We start from the raw sequence: 27,769 nt of genomic DNA, 5'->3' as shown, positions 1-27,769 counted from the left end.
TCACAAGCACCTACCCAGTGCCAGGCTGCACTGGGCTCCTCACAAAGGCCCCAGGACATCAATGTGGTTATTGGCATTTTACTGATGAGGCAAGTGACGGCTTAGAGAGTAGCTTAATAGTGTCACACAGCCAGGATGTGAACCCTCTGGAAATAAATGAAGACCACGCAAAGGACAACACATACCTCCCAGGGGATTTATTTAGGGGCTATACTTTGGTTTCTACAGGTGTCTCCATGGAAGCCATCCTGAAACTCTTTGGAGAATACTTCTTTCAATTCTATAAGATGTCTGGCTATGACAGGATGCTACGGACACTGGGAGGAAATCTCATGGAGTTTATTGAAAACCTGGATGCCCTCCACAGTTACCTGGCACTCTCTTATCAGGTAAGGCCACTTGAGTCTGGTCTTGGCTGCCCAAGAGGAAGCAAATACTGTGGCAGTCCTGGGCCAGCTCCTGCCTCCCCCTACGGAGGTGCAGTTGTAGGAGAACCCTCCCACCTGCAGAATCCTTGGTACCTGGTATTGGTGGGCCCGGGAGTTCTTTTCGGAAGAGAATGAAAAAGAAACACCTGCTGGCCACTTTTATAAACTGGCTCACAAAAACCGAAGGGATGGCCTTTTCAGATAGGGTGTGGTGTTGATTTGGAAGTAAATCCTGGAGACTGATTACAATTGGAACAAAGGCTGGAAAACAGTCAGGTTTCAGTGCATTTGCAAAAGCTCTCCTAAGGTTTCCTGGCCAGGATGGAGTTGATAAATTGCATATGCAGCCAGATTCATGTTATTCATGTATCAGAAGGGAAGATTTGACAGGGCTAAGAGCCAGAATCAGAAACCATCCAACTCTAATTAACCCATGGGTGACCGACTGAGGTGTTAGGAAACTAATTTCCCTACCGGGATATGCCCTCCTGGAGTTCTTTCCCTGGGTTTCTTGTTTGTAGAGATCACTAGAAATTCAAACATCTATTTTCTCTTTTATTTTTTAGACAAGAAAAGGTGAAAGAGCATTTATATATATCATAATAATAGTTTATTACTTTAGAGAAAATAGTTTAATTTTAGGGCCTTTATACTTCACCGAGATCTTCCTTCACCATTTCTATACTGGTGTTCATATCCACCCTTTCGGGGTTGTCATGGGGACAAAATGGGATTGTGGATGTTAAAAAGCCTCAGCAACCCTTACACTCCCCATAGACGATACATGGGAAAAGTATTATTTTCTCCATTTTTCGTATAAGGAATCAGAGGCTTGGAAGCCTTAACTGACTTCAATTACGAGTCATGCATAGTTGGGCATGAATAGCCAGGCCTGTCCTATTGTTATCATGTGAACTACTCAAGGGTAGAGGGTGTGGAAAGAGCCCTGCTTATGGGGTCAGATGGGCCCACGAGGCTGTCCCACTGGCTCTACAACTTAACAGCTGTGCGATTCTGGCAAGTTAGTTGCCGTCTCTGAATCTCAATGTATTTTATTTAATAATATTTATTGGGTGACCAATATTTATTGAGTGAGAGTATGTATCAAGCACTTTTTAAGGTATTGGACACAAACAGAGACAAAAAGAAATAAGTAGGGAAAAAAAATAACCTGCCTCATAGCAATATGTGGATTACGAGAGATAAGATGTAAAAGTCTCTAGCATTGTAATCAGTCCAGAAAAATCAGCTTTCCATAAATAAATAATAACTCCATTCCTTCCCCTTTCTTTTCTCTCTGTTCAACATGGCCAGTTTAGTAACTACGATAATTCGCATGACAACTTCCTTTCAATTTCTTAGCTAAAGCACAACAATCAGGATATAAAGAAATATAGTTAGGCCCTTTTAATATTTTTTATAATACATATATTTTTTATTCTATGATCTTTCTTTCTTTGCTTTTTTATAATTTCAATTTTTTGAAAAAGACTCAGAGGGTACATACGCAGGCTTTTTACATGGGTATATGGCATGATGCTGAGGTTTGGGTATGATTCATCCTGACACCCAGGTAGTGAGCATAGTACCCAATCGACCCCCATCCCCTCCTCCCTCCTCTAGTTGTCCCCGGTGTCTGTTGTTGCCATCTCTATGTTCATGTGTATTCAATGTTTAGCTCTCACTTATAAGTGATGCTACAGAAGCAATAGAATAGAACTTCTCTGGTGGTATTTGAGGACATTTTGCATATAATGAGATAAATAAAATATTTAAATATTATAATATACAAGTTGGAAGAAGATACATGCAATGATACCTAACAGCTATATAGTGCTTTATTCTGGGCAAGGTATTATAGATTGTCTCTTCAGGCAAAAATAACAAATTAAGATAATGTTTACTTTTTTTGTGTCTGTCTAATAATTTGGCAGTGCCTTTGAGGCATACATTTCTGGTTATAACTGAGCCTTTAATCTTCTTATGCTTTAGCTAACCTTTATTGAGTGCTAATTATGAAGCAGGTGTTGGGCTAAGTAATGTGTCAACATTGACTTATCTTCCTGATGCCATTAGAGTTGGCAGTCTTATTTTTCCTATTATGCAGATGAGAAAACTGAGGTCCAGAAAGGTCAAGTAACTGTCCCCAAATCACCCAGGCATGGTGGCTGAGCTGGATCCAAACCCACACATGTCAAATATCACACGGCTTTAGGTGTACAGCCTTATTTCTGGGCTTTCTATTCTGTTCTGCAATGTTACCTAACAGCTATACAGTGCTTTATTCTGGGCAAAGTATTATAGATTGTCTCTTTAGGAAAATTTTTTTTAATTCTGTTATTCTTTGCCCTGATTCTCCACTTTTAAAAAGCCCTATTTGAAGCAAGAAATAAAAGTATAAGAAATGAAAGTATAAAAGTACAAGAAATAACTATATTATTTAGAGACTTAGTGACATTGACCAGAAGAACTAAAAGCACAAACTTTTGGAAGTGTCTCTGGGCAGGGGCTAAGGAGTGAGGGGCATGAAACAGGATCACGTGGACTTTCTTTCAGGCCTCTGTATTCTGTTACTTTATTTTCACTATGTAGGATTTGGATATAATTTTTAAATTAACTGTTAATTTCCTATTTTATTGATGCTTTTTATATGTGCTGCCTCAACTACTCTTTACATTTTGTCAAGATGTAAACACACATACATACAAATAAATATATATACTTTCTCTAGGTACACACTTTTGGAATTATAAAAAAAAAATAGTATTTGAGGGCTGGGCATGGTGGCTAATGCCTGTAATCTTAGCACTTTTGGAAGCCGAGGTGGACAAGATCATTTGAGCCTAGGAGTTTGAGACCAGCCTGGGCAATGCAGCAAAGCCCCCATCTCCACAAAAAAAAAAAAAAAAAAAGTAGCTGGGCATGGTGGTGGCGTGCCTATAATCCCAGCTACTCAGAAGCCTGAGGTGGAAAGATCACTTGAGCCTAGGCAGCAGAGGCTGCAGTGAGCCGTGATCGTGCCACTGCATTCCAGCCTGGGCAACAGAGTGTGATCCTATCTCAAAAAAAAAAAAAAAAAAAAGATAAAAAAGTATTTGGGGAAAAAAAAGAAACCCATTTTAACTAACAACCTTTCACCATGGAAGACGACCAAGATCTTGGAAGGAACCCATCTCCTTCACCTATTCCCTCATGGCCAAAAGCTGTGTGTCCAGGGTACTGAACTGTCTACTAACTAGCTAGAGACTCCCCCAGGCAAAGTCTCTATTCTTCTTTCCTGGTATACATCTCATTTACTGTGAAATGATACGTACTTGAATGTCAACATTTCTGGAGAAAGGGGATCTCTTCTGATGTATCCTTGAAGGTTCTACTTTTTTTTCTTTGAGATTGCTCTGTCTGTCACCCAGGCTGGAGTGCAGTGGCGCCATCTCGGCTCACGGCAACCTCCGCCTCCTGGGTTCAAGCGATTCTCCTGCCTCAGCCTCCCGAGTAGCTGGGACTACAGGCATGTGCCACCATGCCCGGCTAATTTTTTCATATTTTTAGTAGACGGGGTTTCACCGTGTTAGCCAGGATGGTCTCGATCTCCTGACCTCGTGATCTGCCTGCCTCGGCCTCTCTGAGACTGGGATTACAGGCACGAGCCCACCGCGCCCGGCGGAAGGTTCTACTTTCTAAATGTTCAAATTGACATCACAGATGACATTATCCTTTCAGAACAAGAAATGGTTTAATTCTACTTGCAAATTCTCTGATTCCCTGATGTGTTGGAAAGTGAAGATGCCCATGGTCACTTGGTCACAGGCCAAGTGTGGCAGAAACTCACTAAGGCTTCCTGTTACCAGCAGACAGCTGCTTTTGGAATATGGGTAGAAACAGCATGGCACGGTGCAAAGGCTCATTTGGGAATCAAATGTTGTTCTACCATTAACCTAGGTTTACCTTCCCTGAGCCTCAGTTTCTTCCTCTTAACATGGAACTACTACTTGCCATATAGGATTGTTTAAAGTATAGTAGGTATAGTATAAAATTCCTGACATACAGGAGCAGAAACAGTGGGAATTTTTATGTGATTGGAGAGAGGGTTGGGATATAGTGCCGTAGGATGTAATGGATAAATACTATTGTTTCACAAAGCCTCAAAAGCGTAATTTACACAATTTGTGTCCACTGGGGAAAATGTGTGTCTTTTAATTAGGAGATGCATGCACCATCGTTTCGTGTGGAGAGAGGAGCAGATGGGAACATGTTTCTCCATTACTACTCAGATAGAAGTGGTCTGTGCCATATTGTACCAGGTATGGAAATGGCTTAGCTGACTGCAGAGCTATGGAGCTTCTGAAGTGAGGAGAGTTTCCCCACAGATTCTCCAGGATGGCTAATAGCCGGCTACGGGTAAGAAGTTAAAACTCTCTTAGAATGTGTGACTTCATATCATCTTGACCACTGCTCCCAAAGTCCTTGAGCTTTTAAAATGTTTCCAAAATTCCACAAAAATGAATAATTTGTATTTTTCTTTCAACATTTTAAATTATACAGGTTTTTACATAGCTGTGATAATTCTGCATATATTATTTTGTATCAACTCTTTATTTGCATTTAGCATTGTAGAAAAAGCATGTTTCCACATAATCTTTAAAACCACATATTAAATGGCTGAATGATATTCCATATTGTAATTATCTGAACTAATCTCCTATTATTAAATTTTCCATTGATACTAATCTTTTGCTTTTGTAAACAATGCTATCATGAACATCTTCATGCATGCTTTCCATATATATATATATATATATATATATATATATATATATATATGTTTTTTTTTTTTTTTTTGAGATGGAGTCTCGCTCTGTCCCCCCAGGCTGGAGTGTAGTGGAGTGATCTCGGTTCACTGCAAGCTCCACCTCCTGGGTTCACACCATTCTCCTGCCTCAGCCTCCCGAGTAGCTGGGACTACAGGCACCTGCCACCGTGCCTGGCTGATTTTTTGTATTTTTAGTAGAGATGGGGTTTCGCTGTATTAGCCAGGATGGTCTTGATCCCCTGACCTCATGATCCACCCGCCTCGGCCTCCCAAAGTGCTGGGATTACAAGCATGAGCCACCGTGCCCGGCGCTTTCCCTGTATTTTGTATATAACCCTGGGATAGTGCCCAGAGGAACACTTTTAAAAACTTGATCCTTAAATCTTTTACAACTGAATTTTGCTTACATTATCTCTAGGTTTATTTGATTGTTTAATGAGTTAAATGCCTACCTGAAATAACAAACAAATGAATAGATGCCAAACTAGAAATTAAAGTGGCATGGATATATTTGGTATCCAAACATGTATAACTTCAGTCTCTGCATATTTTTATTTAATTGGTTGTTGCTGATGTCTGATTTAAAGCAGGGCCTGGGCTTGGTGAACTTCAGAATATTCATCAGAAGTTTTACAATTTGATTATTTTATGATTTTTGCTGATAAAATTGCCTTTGGCCATCCCTCAACAATAGGTGTCCTTCTGCTGCAGGTATCATTGAGGCTGTGGCCAAAGACTTCTTTGACATTGAGGTAACCATGGACATTCTTGACATGAATGAAGAAGTGGAGAGGACAGGGAAGAAGGAGCATGTTGTGTTTCTGAAGGCTTACAGGAAGAAGAGAAAGGCAAAGTCAAAAAGGCTACAAGACAGTCAGGGCATCGAGAGAGACCAAGAGGTACTGGGTTTGCTATGCCTTTAGAAAGAACAGTTGCACTTAAGTAGAGCTATCAGTCTTGGAAAAATCTATGCAAACAACAGAATCAACTGGACCTTTGAATTTTTTGTTTTTGTTTTTTACATTTTCCTTTAAGTTCTGGGTTACATGTTTTGAACGTGCAGGTTTATTACATAGGTATGTATGTGTCATGATGGTTTGCTGCACCTATCAACCCGTCATCTAGGTTTTAAGCCCCACATGCATTAGGTATTTGTCCTAATGCTCTCCCTCTCCTTGTCCCCCATCCTCTGACAGGCCTCAATGTGTGATTCTCCTCTCCCTGTGTCCATGTGTTCTCATTGTTCAACTCCCACTTATGAGTGTCTACAGCTATACCACCCTGAACATGACTGATCTTGGAAGCTAAGCAAGGTTGGTCCTGGTTAGTGCTTGGATGGGAGACTGACTGGACCTTCTAATAGTGGAATTAGGGCAGAGCTTCTCAATTTTGACACAACTGACATTTTGAACCAGATAATTCTTTGGTGTTGATGGTGTGTCTTTTACATTATAGTGTCCTTAGCAGCATCCCTGGTCTTTTCCTACTAGTAGAACCTCATCCCTTCATTTGTGGCACACACACAAAAAAAAGACAGAAAGAAAGAAAAAGAAACGTCTGCTGGCATTGCCAAGTGTCCGCATAGTGGGGGTAATGGATAAAATCATTCCCAGTTGAGGATTGCTGGGTTAAGGTTAAGTGGATATATACTGGGAAGCATTCTGGAATGTACCTGAGCCTGGAAAATTGTTCACCTATAAGAATAACCATATGAAGGATTTGAAATTTGAACTTGATGGCTTTTTTTTCAATCCTCCTCAAATAAATTGATCTTTCCAGTCTTCAGAGCCCACTTCTGCAGCTGGAACCATTCATAGGTCCTGAGTCAACTCAAGACCCTGTACTTGGCCACCTCAGTTGCACCTGGTAGGGTGACCATTACATTACATTAGGTGAATAATGTACTGTTCACCTAACGTACATTAGGTGAACAGCTCTCCATGACCATAGCTTGTGAAAATACTCAGATTAGGATTAGTCTGTGATTCCTTAGAGTATTTTCAAAGTCCGCCTCAGAGTCTGTTCACTGCAGAATCTTCAACCACAGGAAGAAATGTTCGTGCATGATTTTCTTGCCAGACAGCATCTTAGTTCCGTCTTGAGATTTTCTAAAAAGTTGTGGCTTTCTTTGATAGAGAAACAGTATGAGGACTAATTTGATTTTAAAATATCGGAAACGCTAAAATCTTGGTAGAATTGATCTTGTAAGCCCTCATGCTGTTCCTCTGGCCATGGCACAGTTCCTTAGTTAAAGGTGGACCCCATCACAGCAAATGGGGTTTGTGCTTCTCCAGTCATGTGACCTGGTGCCTATCTCCCTGCCATCTGCAGGCCCTCCAGGCAGCTTTCCTCAGGATGAAGGAGAAATATTTGAATGTTTCTGCTTGTCCTGTGAAAAAACACCACTGGGATGTTGTGAGAAGCATAGTCATGTTTGGAAAAGGTAAGCGAGTGGTTCTCCCAAGCTCAGCTCTGAGATCAGAAAGACTGCCTGATTCTCAGGAGTAGCTGCCAGTGTACACTGACGGGGCCAAGCCCTCTGTGATTATCATGGCACTAGTTTCCGCAGCACTTGGATTTGGCGGCCATGGTTTTTAACTTTAAAATGCCAGACTCTAATTGTCCTTCCATTGCCTCTCATTATTTGTGCTGGGTCACATGGAGACATCGTCTCTCCTGTCCTAAGAAAAAGTTTTTGGAGACACAATTGGAATCACTCCCAACAGGTGATAGATGGAGAGAAGGAAGATGAGCACTGATGTGCCATCAGGAACAATGAATTTTCCACAGCTCCTCTTCTGCAGTCACGCCTTCTCCATTTGGACACATTTCGGGACTGGAGATCTGTGGATAACAACCCTAGTCACCCAGCAAGGCCACTAGATCAAGAGCCAAGAAAGCAAGTTTCTGGCTCTGTGCCTAAGGAGCTGTGTGACCCTGGACAAGAGTCTCCATCTTCTCATTTGCAAAATGCAGGCATTAGGCTTGCTAAGGTAGCCCCGTGGGCACTGAGCCGGTCTAACGATTAGCACCTAACGCCTGAGTCTGAATAAGGGCTCTGATCCACTGGGAGAAGGGAGTTAGGGTGCTCTGTGTCACAGCTCAATGGGCCAGGTGACACGCATCTGGGAGAAGGTCTGCAGGGCTCAAAGGGCTGCATTTTGCGTCCTTCAAGCCATGGCAAGTGAGTCAAACATGCAATTGACATCCTTTGTCTAGGAGATTTTCATATCAAAAAGGCTCCATTTCGAATCTCTACCCCCTGCCAAATAGGACTGTTGGTTAAATTTTCACGTGCCACCCAAAACTGTCAGTCTAAAAAGCTCCATGGCAAATGTCCCTGATGCTGGGCCCGGAGCACACGCTTTGCTCTGCTGGCTCATTGTCTGGCTGTCACCATTTCAATGCCGACTCTGTGTTCATGGCGAGACGTACTCAATTGGCCCAGAAACTCTTCAGCGGCAGGCAGAAACTTGGCAGGGGGCAGAAGGGCTTCTCAACCTGGTAGCAAGTTTTCTGTTTGTTTTAATTTGGAAGAAGAATTGCCGTGGCCATCTGGAGATGCTGAGGGAGCCCATGCAAAAGAAGTAGGATTGCACTTTGCTTGTGAAACACTTAAGATACTATCCCTATCCTGAGCTCTGCTCTGTGCAAGGGTGGCGGCAGGAGCTGCTTCTCATCAGCACTTTCTCTATGTCCAGGGCATCTCGTGAATGCCTTTGAGCCCATTTATCCTGAGAGACTCTGGATTGAAGAGAAGACATTCTGCAATGCTTTTCCTTTCCACATTGTATTTGATGAATCAGTAAGAGACTCTTCCCTAAATAGTTTGGGACTGGGGCGAAGCCAGGGAAGTGAGCATGATTTATAGTCCTTCATGAACAGTGGAGATTTTCAAGTCCCTGAGAAATCCCCAGGACTTGGGAGACTAGGCTCTACCCTGGCAGGACTATTGATTTCCTTTTCGTATTGTGGTATCCTCCAGAATCCAGAATGCAGGAGCTTCTTGATAGGGGAGAAAGGGAGGTTTGAACTAGTAAAAGCATGGGAAAGTTTACCATTAGAAAAAAGGGGAAAAGGAAGTGACACTAAAATTCACTACATAAACAGACAGCAGAACACAATCAGTAGCAATGATAGGGTAGAATTCTACCCGTGAATTCTTCCCATCCTTGTGGCCACCAGGTATGTCTCCATCCCACCCAGCTTCACATTCTGCATCTTGAACATGGGGAAAGGGTCATGCCAACTCAAGCCACTGCTCTGTGAGAGTTGTGAGCATAACTATTTAAGTTTGATTGTTAATCCATTTCCATGGATAAAATATATGTCAACTGAATTGATTAGGAACTCATTAAAAGGACACCTATTTTACTTCCTCCTTCTGTGTGTTCACTGGTGATAGCAGTGAAAGGCATCTCCCCACCTCCCTGATGAATTTCTTCATCCAGACCTGGGTAATAGATCCAATGGTATAGAATTTGCTAGTTTCTTCATTAGCAAATGATAGAGAGAGAGAGAGAGAGAGAGAGAGAGAGAGAGAGAGAGAGAGAGAGAGAGTTGTCTCAGAGCTAGGGAGGAACTATTAGCCCAATAGAGAGCTGTAACCTCATTTCTCTTTAGTCAGAAATAAGCCTCTGAGCACTCTCATACTATTCTTTTCTCTTTCAGACATTAGCACAGATTTGATTGTTTCAAAAAAAATTATTACTTCCATGATGTTGATTCCATTACTGACCCCCTTTCCCGACAGTGAGCCACAGAACATGGCTAGAACGTTATTTCCAAGGGGAAGTTTATGGGGAGGGGGGTCGCCTTCTATTCCTGTCTTATATCTGTCTTCTGTGGATAGCTACAGGTAAAGCAAGCTGGAGTGATCATTCAGAAGTTACGTGCCAGGACTCCAAACCCAGAAGATTCAACTGGATGAGTATTTCTCCATCATTCATCCTCAAGTTACCTTCAACATTTTCAGCATCTGCAAATTTATCAACAGTCAATTTGTCCTGAAGACATGAAGAGAAATGATGCCTGTAGCATGGTAAAGTCAGACCACACTCAAATTTCGAGGTAATCACTCACTCCTTTCCTGTTGCTCCCTGCCTGTTTGAGAGATTGATCAGAAAGGGAAGACGCAAAGTTTTCCAATTTCCTAAAAAGTGGGATAGGGGCTACGTTGAGAACACATTTTCTTTTTTCTGACCTTTCCACTTGACTTGATCTGTAAAGAATGTATTTTATTTCCTCAACCATCTCTGGTTTAGACGTAAACTATATATGTAATATAGTTACATACATAATTATAAAATTATATACATTATGTAATTACAAAATTCTGATGTTACCAAAATTTTCAGAATGCATGAGGTATTACTGGTACTAAATTAATGTCTGTATTTTATGTAGTAACATGATCATCTAATTCACTGTTAGTAGGGCACACATTTTGTTTTTCATTGAGCAAAATTTACATAACAAAATTTACCATTTTAATAATTTTTAAATGTACAATTCATTGATATTAAGCACATTCACATGTTGTACTACCTTCACTACCATCTATCTCCAGAACTTTTTTCATATTGTGCAAAACTGAAACTCTACCTATTAAGCAATAACTCATTTGTCCTTCCTCAATTCCCTGGCAACCAGCATTCTACCTTCTGTTCCTATGAATTTGACAAGTCTAGATACCTCATATAAGTGGAATAATACAGTACCTGTCCTTTTGTGACTGGCCTATTTCAATTAGCATAATGTCTTTAAAGTTCATCCATAATGTAGCATGTGTCCGAACTTCCTGCCTTTTTAAGGCTGAATAATATTCCATTGTATGAATATACAACATTTTCTGTATCCATTCACCCATCAATGGACACTTGGGTTTCTTCCACAACTTTGCTATTGTGAATAATATTACTACTATAAGGGTGGGTGTGTGAATGTCTCTTTGAGTCCCTGCCATCATTTATTTGGAATATATATCCAAAAGTGGCATTGCTGGATTTTGTGGTAATTCTATTTTTAATTTATTAAAATCAGGAACTTCCATACTGATTTTCATAGTGGCTGCTCTATGTTACATTCCCATCAAAATGGATGAGTGTTCCAATTTCTCCACATCCTCATGAACACTTATTGTCTGCTTTTTAAAAAATAGTAGCCATCTTAATGGGTGTGAAGTGGTATCTCATTGTGCTTTCGATTTGCATTTCTCTAATGATTATTGATATTGGGCATCTTTAATGGCCATTTCTACTTATTCTTCAGAAAAATGTCTATTCAAGTCTTCTGTCCATTTTTAATTGGGTTGTTTGCTTTTGCGGTTGAGTTGTAGGAATTTCTTATACATTCTGAATATTAACCTCTTATCAGATATATAATCTGCAAATATATTCTGTGTGTTACCTTTTCACTGTTGGTTGTGTCCTTTGATGCACAAAAGATTTTAATTTTGGTGAAATCCAATTTATCTATTTTCTCTTTTGTTGCCAGTGATTTTGATGTCATATCCAAGAAATTGTTGCCAAATCTGATGTTATGAAACTTTTCTTCTATGTTTTCTTTTAAGAGTTTTATAGTTTTAGCTCTTACATTTAGGTCTTTGATTCATTTTGAGCAAATTTTTGTATATGCCATGAAAGGGCACACATTTTGAGCTATCTTTCTATTAGAGGGATGATTAGGTATTCCAGGGATAAGCACAGGCAGAGCTGGGGGGATGTCTGACGGGAGAATGACATGTTCTGGGAGCCTGAGTGAGATGTAGAGTGGAGTGATGGGAGAGGAGGCTGGCAAGATGAGGACTTGAACTCTATCCTGCAGCTGGAAACATGTTGAAGTGTCTGCCATTATCAGATTTGATTTTAGAATGATCACTCTGGAGGTGTGTGAAGGATGGGTCAGAGTGTAGAGAAAATGGATCCTGGGAGGCCAGACAGAGGCTGCTTCTGGAGTGCAGGAAAGAAGCTCTAAAGTGCTGAACTCCGGCAGTGGCACTGGGGTGGCAGTTGGAGGATAGACTCATGAGATAATTAAGACAGGACTTGGTGACCTGATGTGAGGGGTGGAAGAGAATCGTTGGGATAATTATTAGCTTCCTTGCTTGGGTAACTGGGTGATGAAGGTGCAATTAACTGAAAAAAAGACATGATATAATGTCTTGAGGCAGGGATTTTTGTCAGTTTGAGTTACTGCTGTATTCCCAATGCTTAAAACGGTATGCCTGGCTCATCGTAGGGACTAACTACATATGTAATGAAAGAACTAATAGAAAGAGAAGATTTGTGGAGGGGATTGAAGATGAGTTCAGTTCAGATATCCATGAACAAGACACCTGATAGGGAGAACAGAAGAAAAATAAAAACACTGTTCATGGAGTTATTAATTGTCACAATCATCCTAGAGGGTATTTTGGCAATATGTATCAAAAGCCTTAAAAATGAGCATATTCTTTGTCTAAGTAACCCGTGTCTAAGAATACATCTTTTAACAAACTAACTAGCCATGATTATACACAAAGACTGCCTCAAGCTTATTCATCACAATGTTGTTTATACAATGATAAGCTAGATATAATATAATCAATACTAACTTATTATTTAATAGTATGAGCAAGGTAACCAGCAAAAATTAAGATGCATATCTATATTTAATACTATGAAAGAATATGTTATATATTTTAAGTGAAAAATTCAGATTATGAAAAGAAGATGCCATGTACATCTTTTTTGTAAAACAAAGATGTACTACAAAATATTAACAGTAATTATCCACGTGGTGTGATTGTGGGTGATTTTTACTATTTTCTTTTGCTTTTTTTTGTTTTCTGCAATGAATGTGTACTGCTTTTACAATAACAACAAACATATCTATTTTTAAAGAAATACACATATTGAGTTCAGGAAGCAAGGTTTCTCTGGAAATTCAGGTTCAGTCAGCATGGTGTAGGATGCAGCTGTGTGATGCTAAACGAGAATACCAAGACAGAACCCTCAGGAACACTAGCGTTTAAGGAATGAGATTAAAATAATGTAAATAAAATTCAAAGAATTAGGGGACATCTCAGAGAGAAAGCAGTGCAGAGAAGTCCTAGGAAGTGAGATTTCAGGAAGGAGGGTCTGGTTAACATCATCAAACGGCAGAAGGGCTGAGTAAAGAAAAATCCAAGAAACTTGTGTTGGTATCAGTAGCATGGAGGCCCTTGATAGATGGGAGCCACTTCAATGGAGGCAATGGACAGAGCTGCTGGGGAAAGAGGGGAGATGAATAAGGTCTCATGGACTTTGGGTAAAAGAGAAGGAGCGTGACTGTGTAGTGACTAGGAGCACACAGTGTGAGAGATGATTGGTTGTCCAGCGAGCTCGTCTCAGCCCCTACTGGTGACATACAATATTGTTGCATTTCTCTCCATGATGGCAAGGCCAGATGATCTGGATGGAGTCCATGCAGTGCATGGTGTACCTGTGCTCTCTGAAGCTCCGCAGCCTGTACGACCTGGAAGATTCAATATGCATCTTTCTGACATCGACCCAATGACACCACCAGGGATCTCATCCTCCTGAACCAGCAGCAGCTGGCTAAGATAGAGTTGTCCAACCAGCTGGAAATGAAGAAGAAGGAAGAGCTACGGGTCCTCTCCAAGCACTTGGCCACTGAAAAGAACAAAACAGAGACCTTGCTTTATGCCATGCTGCCCAAACATGTGGCCAACCAGTTGAGGGAGGGCAAAAAGGTGTCTGCAGGTAAGGCACCCTCTCCTGCACGGGGACCTCTGAGCAGAAGGTGGTATGTCTCAGTGGTCAAGGCCACAGGTTTTGAAGCCAGACAGAAGTGGTTTTGAATTCTGGTTCTGTCACTTGTAAGTGACATGATCTTGGGATAGTTACTCCACCTGTATATTCTCAGCTTTGTTCTCTCTACATTGATAATAATAAAAATAATACAGGAGTAAAACATGAATTATATAAAAATGGTTGTCAACTACATACACATTAGGTTCTCTAAGAATGCAAGGATGTACCCTGAGACTGGCCTCATTACTCAGTGACAATAAGTAGGGTTCTTAACTGTAACTAAAAATAATACACTCGCACACCGGTTAAATCACAGCGTTCCTCTGAGGATCATTCTGGGACAGTATACTATTTATGGAGGCAGGGATGCCGTGTTTACCCTGAACTCACTTTCCATTTGTCACGGGACTGTGTTCATTCACCAGACATGCCTGGTGAACTTACTCTGTGCTAGGGTGCTGTTCCAGATCTGGGGACACAGAGGAGTTTACAGACTTGTGAGTTTGATAGATATATGCAGAATAAATTAATGGATGTAGAAATGACCAATGGAAAAGAAATTAATCTGCATTAAGGAGAAATTATTGTGCCAGGATCCGTGTTAGACATTTTACATGTGCTGTTTCATTAAATTTTCTCAACATTTCTATGAGGGAGGTATTGCCCATGCCATAATGCTGAGCAAATTGACATTCAGCACAGCTGATAAGTGAAAGAGCTGGAAAGTAACTGTGTTAAGGCCATCTAACTTCAAAATCCATACTCTTTCCATCACATAAGGTGCTATGGCAACACGGGGACAAGGAAATTAATAATAAAGAGATGTCAGGAGAGAAAGAGATAGGGTGGCCCGTTGGGGTTGTGGAGGTACCTCTCAAAAGTGTGTGACACTTGAGTTGGGCCTTGAGGCTGAATTTCAGCAAGCAAAGAGGAAAAAGGCATTTCCGGAGAATGGGCTACTAAGAGCAAAGGTGCAAATAAATACCATGGGGCATGTTCCCAGAGCATGGGGTATGTGGAAAAGTGGGGTCTGGTGAGGCTGAGTGGGTAGGGTGAGGTTCAGGTGATGCAGTGATTAATCTGGACTGTTAAGGAAAAGGAAATTGTCTTTTATTTTGTAGGCAGTGAGAATTCATTGAAGTTTCTTCTCTTATTATGGAAGTGACATGATGAGTTTTATAAATTCAATTTGGGCTGCAGTGTAGTGAATGCGTGAGGTGGGGCTGAAAGCCCGTAAGGGTGCAGCTGATTGATGGTAGAGGCCTGAACTAGGGCAGCCTGAGGAAGAATCAGCAGGATTTCCCCACTGACCAGATGGGGAAGGTAAGACAGAGGGGGCAGGCATGGGTCTGAGGCTTCTTGCATGGAAAAATGGGATGATTTATCGTAAGGCAGGGCCAGAAAGAAGAGCAGGGTTGGGGGAGAATGATAAGGTCTATTTTAGAACCACTGAGCTGGAGATGTCTGTGGGATACTCCACATAGGATGATCAGAGGTAGGAATCTTAGTGAGAGCTCAAGGGAACATTGTGGCATGGAGCTATACATCTGGGAGTTATTGCAATGTGGGCAGGGTTAATCATAGACTCTGTGAATGGTGGATAAGATCACCTAGAGGACAGGAAGTGAGAAGACAGTGGAGTATTACTGTTCAGGGAACATCTAGTACTTAAGAAGGTTGAGAAGCCAAGGAAAGATATAAAACAAGGAGATCAGAAAGCTAGGAGGAATATGAAGAGAGGATGATAGGCCAGAAGCCAAGGAGAAGAGAAAGTTCCACGAAGAGGGAATTACAACTAGAGGCTTAACTAACAAAGTAGGCACCCGGCTGTGTTCAAGGAGTCATTGATTCACCCACTTAATATTTATTGAGCATCTACTATGTGCCAGGCCCTGCTTTAGGAGCTTGGGATACAGCAGAAATCTAAACTGACAGTCTTCCATCTCATGGAGCTTTGTATTCTAATGCAGAGGTAGACAAAAACCAAATAAACCATTCCATACAAAATATCGGGCCAGGCGCAGTGGTTCACGCCTGTAATCCCAGCACTTTGGGAGGCTGGGCTGGCGGATTGCCTCAGCTGAGGAGTTTGAGACCAAGCTGGGCAACATGGTGAAATCCTGTCTCTACTAAAAATACAAAAAATTAGCCGGGCATGGCAGTGTGTGCCTGTAGGACAGCCCAGCTACTTGGGAGGCTGAGGCAGGAGATTTGCTTGAACCCAAGAGGCAGAGGTTGCAGTGAGCCGAGCTCGTGCCACTGCACTCTAGCCTGGATGACAGAGCGAGACTCTGTCTCAAATAAATAAATAAATATATATATATATACACATACACACACACACACACACACACATACACACACACATATATATACATAACGTCACATGTGTATGGAGTGGGTGGAAGGCAATCAAGCTAAGAGGATAGCCAGTCTAGGGGCTATTTTATACAGGGTGGTCAAGAGAATTCTCACTGAGTTGGTTACATTTGAAATGTGAGTAACAGGCCCTGTAGATATTTGAGAAAACTGTCAGGCAGAGGAAACACCTCTTTTTTCAGGTGTAGAAGCCCGAAGGCAGGAGGCACTTGGCATGTTGGAGAAACCCCATGAGGCCAGTGTGGTCAGAGTGGAGGGAGCCGGAAGGACATAGGGTCAGAGAGGAGGCAGGGACAGAGGTGGGGTGTCTCCTCTGTAGGCCATGGTCAGGCCTGGGTTGCATTGGGTTGTACTCTCAGTGTGATGGAATCATGAAAGATTGGAGATTGAAGAATGAGAGATCTGACTTAAACAGGGCATCTGGTTGCTATATGGAAGTTAGCATGAATGGGGGCCAAGGTGGAATCAGGGGCATGACTTACAAACAAGTGTTAAGGACAAGGTAGCTTCCCTGCCATACAAAGACGGGGAGCTACCACTTCACAGTGACCAGTCTCTGTCGGCCCTGTCCCCATGTCTCCTGTAGCTCAGGCTCTGCTTGGTCCACTTACTAGGGACCCTTTCTGTCCTCCCACAGCACTGGTTGCATCTTACTAGAAGCATTTGTTCACTTTTCTGTCTCCTTCATTCGACTGCGGGCTCCTTGGGGGCGAGGGCCTGGTCTGCTTGCCCCCTGTGATATGATTCTCCTAGTGTGACTAGCTTGCAGCGAGCACTCAGTAAACGTTTGCTGAGTGATGCTGAATGGGAAATGGTGTCTGGCTCCTTTTCCCACAAGCCACAGGCAGGTTTGATTCTCAAAGGGCCTCTGAATCCAGAATTCATGAACTTCTTAGTCTATCTCCTTGGTTCTCACTGATACCTGGTTTCTGTTGTAGGAGAATTTAAAAGCTGCACGATTCTTTTCAGCGATGTGGTGACATTTACTGACATCCGTGCTGCCTGTGAACCTATACACATAGTGAACATGCTGAACTCCATGTACTCCAAGTTTGACAGATTAACCAGTGTGCACGCAGTCTATAAAGTAAGCGTCTGTGCAGTGTGGGGTGTTACACAGTGTGCTCACGCAGGGCAAGTGCTTGATTCTAAGTCTTCCTTTGCCTCTGTCTTCACTGGTCTGGGGTTTGGTGTGGATGAGTGTGGGCTCAGAATAAGAGCTGAAAGGGAATGGGAAGTATTTTAGGAATTCTAGTTTTTAGGAATTCTTTTTACAATACTCAGTGCTAAGATGGCACTCTGGTGCCCTTGAAGGGCAAACACTGTTGCCCTAGAGCATCGTTCTCCTACTCCTAAATTCAGCAGAAAGTCGAATCCAAACAATGTGTTATCTCATATATAGCATCACATAACTACCCCAGGACCTTCCTCTTCTCTGGAATTTGTTTCCACCCAAAGCAGAAAGGCCTTTTGGCTCTTTTATGGTTGTTTCCTGAGTCCTTTTCCTTCTCACTTCCTCCCTCATGCTCCTCATACCCTTAGCAAAGAATCAATCACCAGCTTTAATATAGTCCCTTTGTCAATATATGCAAAATGAAAAAAAGCATAGCGACATGTTTAGTGCATGAAGGAAACCCTCTGAATACCTATTTTTTTTTTCCTGACAGGTAGAAACAATAGGAGATGCATATATGGTGGTAGAAGGAGTACCAGTGCCTACTGGAAGCCATGCTCAAAGAGTGGCTAATTTTGCCTTGGGGATGAGAATTTCTGCAAAGGAAGTGATGAATCCTGTTACTGGAGAACCCATCCAGGTAGAGGGCGACTGAGTACTTGGCTTAATGCCAAACATCTCACACACAAAAGTAAACTTCTGCTTATGTGCTTAGGTGATTACTGGGTAAGTTGCTGTCATTAAAATGGGTAATGTATCCTAGTCCTTTTCTTCTCTTGCATATGTTCCTAATAGAGATATTCCTAAGGCTACTATAGTCTCAACTTTTCTCGAATTTCAGAGGAGGCTGTAGTGCTCAAGGTTTTCCTACAATTGACTGTAAGCTTCCTTTGTCAGTAATTTAGGACAGTGCTGAGCAGTTCTTCCTATTTATCTAGCAGGGCTCAATCCATCTTAAAACCCAGCTCATTTATAATTCCTGCTTTTTTGTTCAAGCATTTCAACAAGTGGTTCAGGTTTACTGAGCAGCCAACTTTTCCTGCTTATGAAATTGTGTCTCCAACATGCCATCTGACAGGTTCAGAACTCAGACTGAGGTGTGAAGCTGCCTGCAGTCAGCAGGCCAGGCACCGTGATGCCATAAGATATTCAGAATGGCTTTCCTTCCACCACGTGGCCACTAGCGAGACATCTGCTCGCCTTTCTCACAGAAAAGTATGTTTCCAAGTCTGGAAGTTTGTTCACACTCTAAAAGTTGAACAGTTTTGGAGATGAAAAATGAATGTCCTCCTCCGCTGGCTCAGCAGATCCTAATGCTCCTGGGATGGCTGAGAGTGGCGTCCGTCTGCCTTTGATTTCTAGATCCTTCTCTTGCTAATATCAGAAATTCAAAATAAACGAGTCAATTCAAAATAAAGCCAATTATAAGATGGACTATGATTTTTCCACATTATAACCTTTTTACAGGAGAGTCTGAAAATGTGCTGCACTTACTCTGACCAGTGCAGTGCAGCTCATGGCTACAGCATTGAGCAGTGCAGCTCATGGCTACAGCATTCATTGTAGTCTTCTAAGTAGAAGCTGGCCTTAGATAGTCACAAGAACAAGACAGCTGCCATAATGACTCATTGTAAACACTGTGTGCATCAGTGGAATAAAAATCCAATGTAATAAATAAAAAATCAGGATGGGAGGTAATGAGGGAAGAGATATAAGAACATTAGATAAGAGATAAATGTTTCAGTTAAGGGACCCTTGTATAAGTCACTGGTGAAAAAATAAAAATAAAAATGGAAAGTGTAGTGTGTGTGTGTGCGTGTGTGCGTACGTGTGCGTGTGTGCGTGTGCGTGTGTGCATGCGCGCGTGTGTGTGCGTGTGTGCATGCGCGTGTGTGCGTGCACGTGTGTGCGTGTGTGAGTGTGTGTGTGCGCACGTGTGTGTGTGTGTGCATGTGTGTATGAAAGGGGCATACCACTAGAGATGAAAATAATGCTATACCAATAAGAATGAAATAGACAGTGAATTCTGGGAAACACTCAAGGTGGATTTACCAAGAAAAAAACAGGAAAAGATGTTAGCAATTCCAAGGTAAGAATATGGACATAATTAGGAGCATCATTAAATATCCACCAGTAAGAGCATATCATATGGGTTTATCCGAGGATGTAGGTGAAAGAACTGGAAACACTTTCTCTCTTAACAGAATTGTGCTGCCATTTCTACATTTTAAAAATTATTTTGCACTGAGATATCCTATTATTTTATTCATATAGCTTTAATATACATTTACTGAGATCTGTCCATGTATGAGACAGTATTACTAGGTGCCTTGAAGGGTTCAGAGAATCCTCTTTTTCTAGAGGAAGTTATAATTTTATTTCAAGGAGAAGAAAATCTAGCAAGTAAAAACAACAAGCAATATGATTAGGATGTAGACAGCTGCAAGAGACTGTTGCTCCCATGCTAGTAGTTTTTAATTTTTAATTTTAATTTTTATTCCCCACCAGAAAGCAAAGGAATCAAAGTAAACTAAATTCCAGGTAGTAACAAACCCTTTCAAAGAGAAGACCCTCATAATTGCATTCAATCCTGGCAGGGCAGCAGAAGAAGTAATCTTGCAGAGGTGAGGGTAGGGATAAGCCCGTCTAAATTTTAGTGGGTTTTTAATGGTCACAGGGCTGAAACAACAGGTTACAATGCCAGAGAGCAGCAGACACAGAGTCTGGACCCATCTACCAACTCTTCCTCATAGGCCAAGTGTGGCGGGTTAGTCAGCCAAAGACTAGGACAGGAGAGGAGAGCTGAGAGAACTCCCGAGTCCCTGAGGTGTTTGGGGCCTTTCCCAAATGCAAAACGGTGGCCCATTAAAGGCTAATGTTAGAGTAAGATAACCAAGAGAAATCCAACTGAAGTACTCTTCATCTTCACCAAGTACACTACAATGACCTTTTGAAGTCTGAGGGCAAGGAGGAATGGCAGAGAAAATTTTCCCAAAGTGCAGAGAGCCAGGGTGGGACTGAAGAGCAAAGAGACTTCTGAAAATCTCACTGATGGACTGTACAGCAGAAGGAGATCTCCTACAACTCCAAAAGCTGGTGGGTGGGCTGTACAGCACTCAAGGTCCTCAGAGCCTTGCTGGTGCTCAGATTCTAAGCTCTGCTGTACTGAAAGTTCTGATTCAGCCTTCATAATATTTGAAACCTGTGGTGCATGGAATCTACCATTATTTCCAGAAAAGCCCTGACCCAACTCAAATATGGATTAGATTACTCCCCATTCCAGCAGCCTAATTCTGAAGGGATGTAACATTTTCTGGGGGATAAATGTTATCTACTTCAGTCTCTACTGTATTTTCACCCACAGTATGGATCATTTAATTAAATAATGAAAATATGAGATGCAAGAAGAATCAAGAAAATGGTAATATAGTGGATAGCCAATAGAGAAAATAGTCAATAGAAGCAGGTCCAAAAATAGCCTAGATGTTGGAATTATCAGATAGAATCTTTAAAATAAGTCTGATAAATATTTTAAAGAGTCTAGAAGAGGCAAAACAAGTGTGAAGATATGGGAAATACATACATACTGTCTATATTTATATCTGTATCTATATCTAATAGAAAACTATCATCTCAGAAATCAGAAATAAAGAATTAATTTTATGGGCTTAACAAAGACTAGACACAATAGAGAAAAAAATCAGGGAATTTGAAGACAGAGAAATAGAAATCATCCTAACTGAAATTCAAAGAAGAAAACCGAGTGAAAAAGAGGAACAAGACTCTATATCTGTAGGACAATATCAAATGGACTCCTATATACGTAACTGAAATGCTAGAATGAGAACAGAGTGAGAATGGGTAAGAAGAAATATTTGAAGAGATAATAGTTAAGAATTTTTCAACATGAAGGATGTCAATGCACATATCCAGAGCTCAGCAAACCCAAGCAGAATAAATACAAAGACAACTGCTTCTAGTTAAAGTATACCAAAAACCCTACCCAGTGCACTAAGGCAAGAAGAAGAAATATAAGGCATTAAGTTTGGAAATGAATGAAGAAATAAAATTATCATTATTCACAGAGCAAATAATGGTGCACCTAGAAAATCTTATACAAATTACAGGAAACTACAAGGTCTAATAAATGAGTTTAGCAAGGTCGTAGCATAAATACAGGAAAATTATTTAAATTTTTATATGCTAAGGACAAAAAAATTGAAAAATGAAATAAAAAGAAAATAAAATTATTTAAATTTCTAGGAATAAATCTAACAGATATACATGACCTCTATGCTTAAAACTACAAGATATTGCTTAGGGAAATTAAAGAAGACCTAATTAAATGGAGACATACACCATATTCATTGCAAAACTCAATATATTTAAGCTGTCTGTTTTCCCCAAATTGATGTATAGATTCAGCAGAATACCAAACAAAATTCCTGCAAGCTTCTTAGAAAATAGTCATAGGTTAATTTAAAAATTGATATGGAAGTGTAAAGAACCTAGACTAACCCGAACAATCTTAGAAAATAACAAAATTGGGGGATGTACACAACTAATTTTAAGACTTATTCTAAAGCAACAGTAAAAAAATACAGAGTTAGATTGGGAGAAAAGCAGAAAAAGAGACCACTGGAACAGCACAGAGTGTTCAGACATAGACTCAAGTTTAGTCCATTGATAAAAATCAAGTCATCAAACAATTGAGTGGGGAAGGCAACCTGTTTTTAAAAAAATGATTCTGGTACCACTGAATATCATATGGAAAGAAAAAATGTACCTCACTTCTACCTCACCCCATATACAAAAAGATCTTTTGATATGTATCACAAATCTAAACATAAAATCTAGAATCATAAAGCCTCTTGATGGAAATAAAGAATAGCATCATGACTTTGGGGCAAATGATTTTTTTTTTTTTTTTTTTAGATAGGACACAGAAAGCACTCACCATGAAGGGGGAAAAAATGATAAATTTCATTGTTACAGGCTGAATTGTGTCCTACCCAAAATTCTTATTTTGAAACTCTAGTACTCAGTACCTCAGAACATGATTGTCTTTGGAGCTAGGGCCTTTACTGAGTAAAATGAGGCCTTAAGAGTGAGCCCTCATGCAATGTGCCTGATGTCCGTATAAAAAGATGAAATTTGGATATAAAGAGACACCAAGAATGCATGTGCACAGAGGAAGGACCATGTGAGGACACAGCAAAAAGGAGGACAATCTACAAGCCAAGCAGAGAGGCCTCAGGAGAAACCAACCCTGCCCACAGCTTGATCTTGGCCTTCCATGCTCCAGAATTGTGAGAAATAATTTCCATGGTTTAAGCTACACAATCTATGGTATTTTGCTATGGCAGCCTAAGCGATGAATACATTCATCAAAATTAAAAAATTCTGCTTATTCAAGAAAATAAATACACAAACCCACAGACTGATAAAAATATTTGTAATACATACATATATGTATACAACTCATACACATTAACAATAAAAGACACACAGCTCAATTTTTATAACAGGCAAAAAATTGGACAGACTTTTTACAAAAGAAAATATGTGAAAGGCCAGTGTGTGTGTGACAATGTGCTTAACATCATTAGTCACCAATTTAACGCAAATTAAAACCACAGCGAGATATCATTTCACACCCTCGAGAAGACCAAACGATGGTGAAAATGGGAGCATCTGAAAGTGTTGCATCGCTGATAGAAATGTAAAACAGTAAAACAACTTTGGAGAATTGCTGGGTAGTTTTTTTGTTTGTTTTGTTAAAAAATAAAATTAAATATGTATCTACCTTGTGACTCAGAAATTCCACTTCTAGGTATTTACTTAAGAGAAAGGAAAACGTGTCTACAAAAATATCTGTACAGAAATGCTTATAGCAGCCTTAATTTTAATAGATTCAAACTGAAAAATAATCTAAATGCTCATGAAAAGGAGACTGGATAATGAATGTGGTGTATTCTTACAACAGAATACTATTCAGTGATAAAAATAATGAACTACTGATATGTAAGACAATATAGATGAATCTCAAAACATTATGTTGAGTAAATGAAACCAGATAAAAAGCAGTTTATACTATATGATTGTACATATGTGATGTTCTAGAACAGGCAAATCATTCTTTGGTAAAATAAACACAAAAGGCCGGGTGCAGTGGCTCATGCCTATTATCCCGGCACTTTGGGAGGCTGAGGCAGGTGGATCACCTGAGTTCAGGAGTTCGAGACCAGCCTGGCCAGCTGGCCAACATGGTGAAACCCCATCTCTAATAAAAACACAAAAATTAGCTGGGTGTGGTGGCGGGCGCCTGTAATCTCAGCTACTCTGGAGGCTGAGGCAGGAGAATTGCTTGAACCCGGGAGGCGGAGTTTGCAGTGAGCTGAGATCGCGCCACTGCACTCCAGCCTGGGCAACAAGAGTGAAACTCCATCTCAAAAAAAAAAAAAAGAGAGAAAAAAGAAATGAGAATGTAGTCATCTCTGCTGAAGAAGATGGGGAGAGAGCTTAACTAGAAGGTGCACAAGATAATTTTGCGAGGTAATGGAACTAGTTTACATTTTATTTTGGCTGGTGGTTACAGGGATATAAGCACTTGTCAAAACTCAGGGAGCTAAACACTTTACTATCTGTTTTTGAAAAATTTTATGTAAATTGTATCTCAACTTACAAATCAAAGCAAGAGTATTAGATGGTCTCTTTTCAGTGATGCTCTCTCTGTACAGATCAGAGTGGGGATCCACACTGGATCAGTCTTAGCAGGTGTTGTAGGAGACAAGATGCCACAGTACTGCTTGTTTGGTGACACTGTGAACACAGCTTCTAGGATGGAAAGTCATGGGCTTCCCAACAAAGTGCACCTCAGCCCCACAGCCTACAGGTAGCCTTCCATTTATTCATGCCTTCCTTTGTCCCTCCCTCTTTCCAGAACTTATAGAGTGCCTAGCAGCCATGGGACGGGGTAGTGGAGGAAACTCGTGCTTTTTCTTCCATGTCTCAATGGCTTTCAGAAGATATTGTGGCAGACAATAAATTTTGTTGCGCTTCTAACTGTAACACAGTTTTTATTCTCAAGGAGCATGTAGTTTAGTTCAGAGAACAGCAAATTATTACCCCACAGACCAAATCTAGTCTGCTGCTCATTTTTGTAAATAAAGTTTTCTTGGAACACAGCCATGCGCTTTCATTTACATATTGTCTATGGCTGATGTCATGCTACAAAGGCAGAGTTGAATCACTGCAACAGAGACCATATGATGTACAAAGTCTAAAATATTTACTCTCTGGTCTTTTACATAAAAAGGGTGCTGACCTTTGGTCTAGCAGAAGAAAAAAGAAAAGTTGCAGTTAATTATTTTTAAAGTGAGAGGAGTACAATGATAAATATGTGCATAAAACTATACAGTTTCTTGAGCACTTACAATAGGCCACATTCTATTCTAAATTCTTTCATATGTTAATTCATTTACAGTTGCAACAGCTCTGTGAAGATACATTATTATTATGTACATGAAAGAAAAGGCACAAAAAGGTTAATCATTTGCCTCAGGACCAGGTAGGCTAGGAAGGAGAACAGCCTACATGCAGCCCACGAAGTCAGGGTTCACAGTCCTCCCTTTAACTGCTGCACTCTTATCCCCAAGGGAGTCACAGAGGGTGCCATGAGAGCCCAGACAAGGGTGCTTTACCCAGTAATAAAAAAGGACTTCGGGAAGGAGATTCCTGAGCTGAATCTTGAAAAAGGAGTTCCAGAGTAAAATTTAGCCAAAATTGGGGTATTGGAAGTAAAAAGCAGGTACAGGCTCACATGTAGAAGAGGTGCAGAGAACTATAAACACCTGAGCTTTTCTGTATTGGAAAATATGAGACAGGAGTGATGAGAGCTGCACATGCCTTGCTGAAGGGCAAGGGCCCTATGCCATAGGTGAGGAAAAGCCCCCAAGGAGTGTGAGGTTGAAGACAGTGACAGGGTCAGGGTCCTATTTGACACTGACCACTCTAGAGACCCTGAAAGGACATATTTGAGGACCAAAAAATGAGATAGATGAGACCTGTTAGGAGTTTGATCTGAATCAGAACATTAGTGGTAGGAATATGGGGGAAAATAAAACCAGCTAAACTAGTTAGAAATGGGGGAGGAGAAGAAGGGAGGAGCCCGGGTCTCCATTCTGGGTGACTAGGGCTTGGATGGTGGCCCCGCCATCTGCAATGGGACAAATGAGAAGTATCCCAGATCACAGGGGCAGACAATGAGTTCAGGTTGGACACATTGGGTTCAAAGGAACTGTGGAACACTCAGCTAGAGGTGCCACAAAATGGATGGATGAAGTTTGGAGTTGAGTTGTTCAAGATCCAGACTTGGAGTAAGCAACATATAGGTGGTAATTAAAGTCATGAGAGTTGATGGGATCAACCCAGGGAAGGATGCAGTATGCAAAGAACAGTGAGAAAAGAAAGGAATCCTGTGCAGAACCAACATTTAAGTGGCATAGAAGGAAGACGAGCCCAGGGAAGAGACAGGAGAACAAATAGTCAGAAAGGACCAGGAGAGTTCAGGGTGAGAAGCACTCTTGTGGATGACTGTAGGAAGGAGGAATTGAACAAAAATGTCAATTGTAGTAATAAGGACGGAAAAATACTCACTAGAGGTTTTGGGGACATTCTCAAAAGTCTTTGTAGTAGAATGGTGGGATAGACATTGGGCTGAAGAATAAAAAGAAGAGAAAATTTTATGGGATTAAAGCAGGTGAGAGGCTGTTTGTTTGCTTCTGTTTAGGATGGAAGAGACATAAGCACACTGAAAAGCAGAAGGAGAAAGGCAAATGGAGTGGGAGCTGAAGATAAGGGTGGGGTGGCCAATGGAGCAAGGCCCAGAGGTGGTGGGAAGGGGGCATGTGTGAGGAGCCCCTGGACAAGAAAGATACCTCATCCTCAGAGATTGGGGGACAGGATGGTGTGGTCATGGGGTGAGAAGTCACAGGCTCTCACTTGTAATTAATGTAATTTTCTAGATGAATCAGGGCATAAAGCAGCATAAAAGTGAGGGGAGCAGATGCCAAATGGAGGCACATGAGGAGTGTGGTGAAGGTCTGAACTCTCTACCAACCTGGCCAAGGACAAGGGAAGTCTCGATGGACTGCCGAGGCAGGTGGTCATGAATTTGAATCCTCGTTGGTTTGAGTGGTTCTTTGGCTTTTCTCCAACATCACTTGGTGGCCAATAAATAAATAAACAGGAAAACATTTTGTAATTACTCTGTAGCTCTGTCTGTTTTCATGGTCCCTACCCTATAGTCCTCCTCTTCAGTTCCTCTACAGACAGAAATTATGGTGGAGAAAGCTTGGGTAGTTAGGATGAGCATAGTAGCAAGCGTGGGGCATATGGTGCACTTGGGGAAGATGGAAAGAAGAGTACTGATACCCAAGAGCCTTACGTGGCAGAACCATGAAAGGTGGTGTCCACACGGGCACTGACAGCATGGTGTGTAGAAACGTGAGAGATGCCCAGATGAGGGGTGAGCTGGAGGGAGGAAAATTGGTGGCAGGGTTTGGGAGGGTTCTGGTGGGTCCCTGTGCTCTCTTTTGGCCTGTGGCATCCTGTTCAGAATATCTCATCCTCACTTTCCCCACGGCCTCTGTCCCATTTCAGCAGGCTGATGTCTGGGATCCTCCCTCCTCTGCTGTTGTGTGTCCTGTGTCCTGGACTTTTCCTCTTGAGTAGCCCTTTGCATTGTAGCCAACTCTTAGTAGCCCTTTGCATTGTAGCCAACTCTTAGTCTGTAAAGATTGTTACAGACCCACAATCTTTGATGTCTGATGCATTTTTTTTTCTCTCTGTGCAGTGCCTTAAAAAATCAAGGGTTTGAAATCATTGAGAGGGGTGAAATCGAAGTGAAAGGTAAAGGGAAAATGACCACATACTTTTTGATCCAGAACTTGAATGCCACAGAGGACGAGATCATGGGGAGATCTAAAACCCCACTTGATCACAAGGGTAAGCAAAAAAGAGAAGCTTTGCCATTAGTGTTGAGTAGTTTTTCCACTAACCACCTCAGATATGTTTAGTATCTGCAGGGTCAACACAGATGGTGTCCCTGCCCACCACCAAGCTCCAAGACTCAGTTCAACCATCTTGCCCTGAACACTCTTCTCTTGTATCCTGGTTATGA

General features: G+C 41.2%; 1 protein-coding gene across 1 annotated transcript; it reads left to right on the top strand.

The window, feature by feature from the left end:
* Positions 1-287: 287 nt before the first annotated feature.
* On the top strand, positions 288-27,769 carry LOC114673584 (guanylate cyclase soluble subunit beta-2-like). Its single transcript, XM_028837598.2, is given in 15 exon segments — positions 288-389; positions 4,630-4,729; positions 5,950-6,137; positions 7,570-7,681; positions 8,940-9,043; positions 10,091-10,126; positions 10,128-10,308; positions 13,661-13,741; positions 13,744-13,764; positions 13,767-13,982; positions 17,351-17,499; positions 18,080-18,226; positions 24,327-24,481; positions 27,443-27,594; positions 27,675-27,769. Coding segments are annotated over 15 exon segments (1,839 nt in total).

This window comes from Macaca mulatta, chromosome 17 (assembly GCF_049350105.2).
Source record: "Macaca mulatta isolate MMU2019108-1 chromosome 17, T2T-MMU8v2.0, whole genome shotgun sequence".
In the NCBI taxonomy this organism is placed as follows: Eukaryota; Metazoa; Chordata; class Mammalia; order Primates; family Cercopithecidae; genus Macaca; species Macaca mulatta.
The sequence above is the reverse complement of the archived record's forward strand: the minus strand, read 5'-3'. Positions and strand labels throughout refer to the sequence as shown.